Source organism: Plasmodium cynomolgi, chromosome 3, assembly GCF_000321355.1.
Source record: "Plasmodium cynomolgi strain B DNA, chromosome 3, whole genome shotgun sequence".
In the NCBI taxonomy this organism is placed as follows: domain Eukaryota; phylum Apicomplexa; class Aconoidasida; order Haemosporida; family Plasmodiidae; genus Plasmodium; species Plasmodium cynomolgi.
The window spans coordinates 493,319-499,298 of NC_020397.1; the positions used below are offsets into that span (position 1 = coordinate 493,319).

The 5,980-nt window shown below is 46.9% G+C and overlaps 2 protein-coding genes across 2 annotated transcripts; both read left to right on the forward strand.

Annotated features, from left to right (window-relative positions):
• Window positions 1–1,235: 1,235 nt before the first annotated feature.
• On the forward strand, window positions 1,236–2,923 carry PCYB_032060 (transporter permease protein; the record flags this gene model as incomplete). Its single annotated transcript, XM_004220876.1, has 2 exons — window positions 1,236–2,192; window positions 2,909–2,923. 2 exons carry the CDS (start codon window positions 1,236–1,238, stop codon window positions 2,921–2,923), a joined length of 972 nt encoding a protein of 323 aa, XP_004220924.1.
• A 1,515-nt stretch (window positions 2,924–4,438) lies between these two features.
• PCYB_032070 (hypothetical protein) lies at window positions 4,439–5,372 on the forward strand (the record flags this gene model as incomplete). Its single annotated transcript, XM_004220877.1, has 5 exons — window positions 4,439–4,603; window positions 4,725–4,774; window positions 4,980–5,029; window positions 5,189–5,231; window positions 5,336–5,372. Coding segments are annotated over 5 exons (345 nt in total), but the record flags the coding sequence as incomplete, so codon positions are not given.
• Window positions 5,373–5,980: the final 608 nt, after the last annotated feature.

A 5,980-nucleotide genomic window follows, 5' to 3' on the forward strand; every position in this document is an offset into this window, starting at 1 on the left:
ATTCGCTTCCACCATCGGAATAACCCCTCGGTGGATTACCCCCCGTGGAGTTACCCCCTGTGGAGTTACTCTCGCGCGGAGCAAACTTCCCATTTTTTGATGATTGCTTGATGAGCACTGAGGGAGAGGAAGCGCGCTCGCCCTTTTGTGTGTTTACATTGCATGTTCCACTTTTGCGCGTTCCCTTCGTGGACAGCGTGTAGTGTGCCTGTTTGTGTGCAAAAAAAAACAAACACGTGGCCTAACGCCAATCGTTTGCCGCGTATCATTTGTGGTCTATACATTACCGCAGACCAATTAGTGCTTCTTTCCCCCCCTTGCACACATACGTTCATTTATTTTTTGCTCGGTGCATCCCACCTGTGCATACCTTCCTCCTGTGGCAGCCCCCGAGCGACATCACCCCCCTGTGTCTGTTTACCCTCCCCAAATAGCTTGTTAATCGGGGAACGCTCATTCCTCCTCTCCCTCAGTGTCCGTAGTTATACTACCATTGAGACCACTAGCAGTGGAGAAAAAAAAACTTGCAGCGCGAGCGTGCGAGTGGTTGGTGCGCTTACCTACCATTGACGTGTTTGTATAAGAAGCCCGTCGTGTGAAGCACCCCTTTGGTCGCTCTGCACATTGCGTGGATAGCCTAGCGGAAAGTGCACAAATTGGAGCGGTCGGAACGTGCACGCGAACGGAGGAGAGCCTTTGCCTATACGTCCCCGCTGCCGCGCATCGTGTGCGTGTATTCCCCCCTTGTGTCATCAGAGGGAAGGGCACGAAGAAGAAGCGAAGGAAGAACCCCCGAAGCGAAGGGCGAAACGAAGGAAGAACCCCCGAAGCGATCGTAGCAGTACTGTTGAGCTCACAAGCAAGACTCCCCAAAACGAACGCACGCTTACAGCCGCATATAACGACGCTATCTTCAACTCGACGAATTCAGATCCAACTCAAAGGGCACTTCTTTTTTTTTTTTTTTTCATTTCCTCCCACCCCGCGGGTTATATACACTACACGCTTGCCCACGTGTTGGAACATGTTCGCCTCGCGTAAGTGGAAAATAATATTATCTCGAGTTTCCTACAGTCCACCTTACCAGCGAAGGAGCACCTCCCGAACGGTGACCACCGCGTTAGACGTCCCCAGCCTGAAGACTCACCCACACGAAGACTCACCCACACGCAGACCCACCCACACGCAGACCCACCACACATACCGCCAAGGCCGCGCCAGTGCCCTAACACAAAATGAAAAATGAAATACTCTATGGAACGACATTTATTTTGTTCCTCATCAGCTACTGCTTCCAGCCATTGCTCATCGATATTATAAAGTATAATGGGTGTGGTAACTCCAGCACGTTCATATTTCTGCTGCCTCACTACTTGTCCATGATAATTGTGGGGCTCCTACCGAAGAAGCAGAAATTAAAAGAGTGCAAATGGATGAAAATATTTTTTGTTTCCATCCTGGATTTAGTGAATCAAGTGTTAAAAAAAATAGGATTAATATATGCAGGCTCCGCTCTATATATCATTATTGATAGCTGTACATTAATTTTTACAGCAATATGGAGGAGATTACTTCTGAACAAGAAAATCAACTGCTTTCAGTTGCTTGGGATTTTGTTAATAACGTTTGGTATAGCCATAAAGTCGAATAATCTCAAATTTGAAATTAACAAAGAAGAAATTATCGGAGTTATTTTAATTATCTTAAGTAATATCCTCATGGGGTTAACGTTTGTACTTAATGAAAAGTACATGGGGGAAATGGAAGGGCAAAACATTGTGTGTTTAATGGGCATATTCAGTTTTTGCTTTGTCAGCCTGTGGACAGTCATATGGACTATCCCGAACTTTGATCATCTCATTATGGAGAATATAAAAAAGAAGAAGGGAAATATTAACACAATTTGGCTAAGTTTTTTGGGACTCTTCATTTTTAATTTCATCACGTCGTCTACTCTCTGGTATATCATGAAGATCAGTGGGTCACTCACTGTTGGAATTCTCAAGGGACTCAAAGTTGCCATTATTTTTCTTTTCAGTCATATTTTTTTTTGTAAATATGATTCCAAGCAATGCCTCAACTTTCATTCCTCTCTCTCAGTTTTTTTTTGTATCTTGGGGGTCCTCATATATTCGTATAACGAATTTTTGTTGATCCTTATGAGCAAGTTGTATATGTACAGGCGGCCTAAGGTGATTGTCTAGGTGTGGGTTTTGTGCGTGTGTTGCCTGTCACTGTACAGCTTTGTGTTTTTTTTATTTTATTTATTATTATTATTTTATTTTTTTACTTTTTTTATTTTCTGACTTGTTCAGGCAAATTGTCCGGGAAAATTTGTTTTTTTTTTCTGACCTGTTCAGGCGAATTGTCAGAAAAGGACATTTTCCCGGCGGTGTGTGCATGTGGTTTGGCTAGTCGTTTTTCTACCCCCTTTGTGCCGCCACTTGCACAGCTTTTTTGTTTTAATTTGCTTTGTTAATCTGCTTAGACACCTGCTTTGTTATGCGACTCCTCTTCGCCGCTTTGTTTATGCGTGTTTCCTCTCTGCTTTGCTTTGCGCATTTTCCCACGTCTTTCCTTTGCGCATTTTCCCACGTCTTTCCTTTGCGCATTTTCCCACGTCTTTCCTTTGCGCATTTTCCCTCCTCTTCCCTTTGCGCATTTTCCCGCCTCTTTCCCTTGCGTCTTTTCCCTCCTCTTTCCCTTGCGCCTTTTCCCACTTCTTCCCTTTGCTGCCCCCGACAGAGAGTGCCACCCCGTCCGTCAGCAACAACGCAGCAGCTTTTGCCCCCAGGTACACACGCACGTGCGCATGTATGTACATGCGGTACCTGTGGCAGCACCCCTCAGACAATTGCACATGCATTTTCCCCTCCATGCCATTTGTTCCCTTTTTTTTTTTTTAAAGAATTTGTTCAAATAACTTTTTTTAAATCAGTAAAATAAGCGCCGTGTGTTTGTAAGCACAACGTGTAGACGTTCCCACGCTACGCCTTCTTCAGGGGTTGCTACAGTAGTGTCCGCGCCAGCCCAGCGCTGCTACACTTCGAAAGCACAACCTAATCGGCAAGCCTCAAGAAGGCCCCCTTCGTTCTGCCACAAGGTAGGCATGCAGTGCGCATACGGGTGTGTGCCCCACATGGACAGGGAGAAACGGAGGAACGGAAAAACGGAGGAACGGAAAAACGGAGGTACGGAAAAACGGAGGTACGGAAAAAACGTGTCCAGTGAAACTATGGGCGAATCGCTATTTTATTTTTTTTTTAATCACCCCACGAGTTCCCCCCTTAACTGCAATCTCGATCCTGTACTTTTTTTTTTGGGGGGGAAGAAGTGCACACATCCTGCCGTGCGCCTAGGTGAGCACAATTGGCAGTGTTGCAGTCCCTTTTTTTAATCGGCCATTTATTTTACGCTCCAGTCTTTCGTGGGATTGGCTTCCTCCATTCTTGGGGTATCCACTCGGTGAAATGGCCCCTTCCTAGGCTAGCACCCTTTCCCCCTCCTCACCAGCGCGTGACAACTTCACCCTTCCGGAGGTCACAACGTCACCGATTTTCCCCTTCTTCGGCACGCCCTGCATTTTCTACCCCCCTTGCGGTTCGAAGTCGACCGGCGAGATGGTATCGGCACTTTAGCTCTCACCTTCGCCCTTTCCTTCCTTTTTTTTGCTGCTCCTTTTTTGTTGCTCCTTTTTTGTTGCTCCTTTTTTGCTTCACCTTTTTTGCTGCTCCTTCTTTGCTGCTCCTTTTCTGCTGCTCCTTTTCTGCTGCTCCTTTTTTGATGCTCCTTTTTTGCTTCTCCTTTTTTGCTGTTTCTTCTTGCCGATGGGGGCATGCGAAGGTCCATTCAAGGAAGTTCCGCAAAATCTGATACACATAGGAAGAAAAAAAAAAAAAAAAAAAAGATTCCCCTATTGGCCTCCGGGAGATGGTGTAGGGGGGCAGCACCTGACGAAGCAACAGAAGGGACACCCGAGCATGAGCCTACGCACGTGGCTGTGGCCATGCCCTTACCACTCTCCTTCTCGAAAGGAACAACATCCCTTCCTTGTATATTGAATCGATAACCCTGCGACGGGAGCAGTGGCCTCTACATCTTCTTCCCCCGTCATCCACCAACCCAAGTTATCCAAAATGGTAAAACATCGCTCGTACTATGCTGGTCTCGAGTGTCATTCGTGATAAGCGATTCATAATTAGTGGATGACCCGACCTTCCCCAAGCATCTCCCACGATGTTATTGGTGCAGGTCTCTTTGGTTAATCAAAAAAAAGGGGAGAGGGGGGGGGAGAATTGACTATGGATGTTTTTCTCCCTGTGCACCCTTGTGTCGTAGGGAAGGCTGATTGTCCACGTGTGTTAAGTCTCCTTTTCGCTTACCCGAACAGCTCACTTGCAATGCACGTGATCCCTTTCCTTCACACATCCCCTTGCAGCTACAAGAAAACCTAATCGCAGAACGGACACTGAAAGATGGAAAGGACATTATCGTCTTTAATAACTATGCCATTTGGCTAGTCAAGCTGTTGCATTTTTGCTTCTTTTTCTTCTTCCTCAGTGTCAGAAATATTTTTCACATCTCACCCAGCTTGATGTTTCTGGTGAGTGTGTTCATAGCTACACGGAGCAGTAGTGAGCTCCTGTCCACACGTCTGAGTAACAAACGCATGTGTGAATATGAGTCGAGGTGCTTACACCAATATGTGCACTCCTTCTGTGCAGGTTTTCTTCTTCGGGTTTTTTATCATTTTTTCTTTTTTTTGCATGAGTTGGTAAGGACACCCAGAGGGGACACACAGGGGACAAACAGGGGACAAACAGGGGACAAACAGGGGACAAACAGGGGACACACTCATTGGGGGAGAGTGTCTCCCTTTTGGGGGAGTTACCATCTCGATGGGAACGTGTCGATTGTCACCACTTCGTAGCTGCTTCGCCTCAGTGAAACAGTTTCCCCCACGTACGCCCACTTCGCAGGTACAGCTGTTTCTGCTTTATTAAGCGAGTAACAAACGAGGAGCTAATCGGTAGGTTTTTTTTTTTTTTCTCTCACTCGTGTGTCACACTCTTTATGTGTTGTTCCCTTTGCATCTCGAGAAACGCCTCTATCTCGCTAGTGGCTACATTTGTGTATTGGCGAAGCGTCTACTCGGCTGCTCACCTTCCTATCTACCTCCTCACGGCAGATGAAGAACTGAACCCCTCCGTGCTGAACGATATAATTCCTCAGTAAGATGTCGCCGCTTCCTGTGCCACTTATCCCGAGTGTGAAAAATTCGGCTACCCTTTATTGTGCCCCACGTTAACCTTTTCCTTTCCCATGCGGGTTGCAGGATTTTCTTCTCCGTGTGCTCCTTTTTGTTGATAAACGTAAGGCGAATTGGGACGATGTGGACGAGGCGGACCATGCGAACGATGCGGACGACGCCGTTCAGTCCGTTTCGCGTCTTCCCCGATGCACCTCTCCGACCACACACGGGTCTTTTTTTTTTTTTTTTCAACTTGGCAGCTACTTTACTTGGGGCACCTGCTAGTCTACCTGAACGTGCAGAACGACGTCATTTCGGTATGTACACTTGGAGAGGAGTTAAGCATTTTGTAGTACTACTTTAATTCACCTTTTTTTTTTTTTTTTGCTTCCGCTAAGACAACACTGTGGAAGACCTCCACTTCGATCATCACCACACCCTCCTTCTATGTAGGTCCCCACCGAATCCCGAATGATTTTCTTTTTTTTCTTTTTCTGCTGCGTGTTGTATGGGGCCCTCTTCGAGTATGACAATTCGGTGGTAAGGCGGGGGAGCCAATGTCCGAGGTGGCAAGGTGGCGAGATGGAGAGCGACGACGCGAGTTGATCTGATGGATCGCGCCGCAGCTTGTCATAACGACCTACACCGTGTACGTTTGCGCCCATTTTGCCCCCATTTGTTTGCCTTCTTCTTCCCCCTGCAGGGCGTCTTCCTCCTCGGGGCCAACGG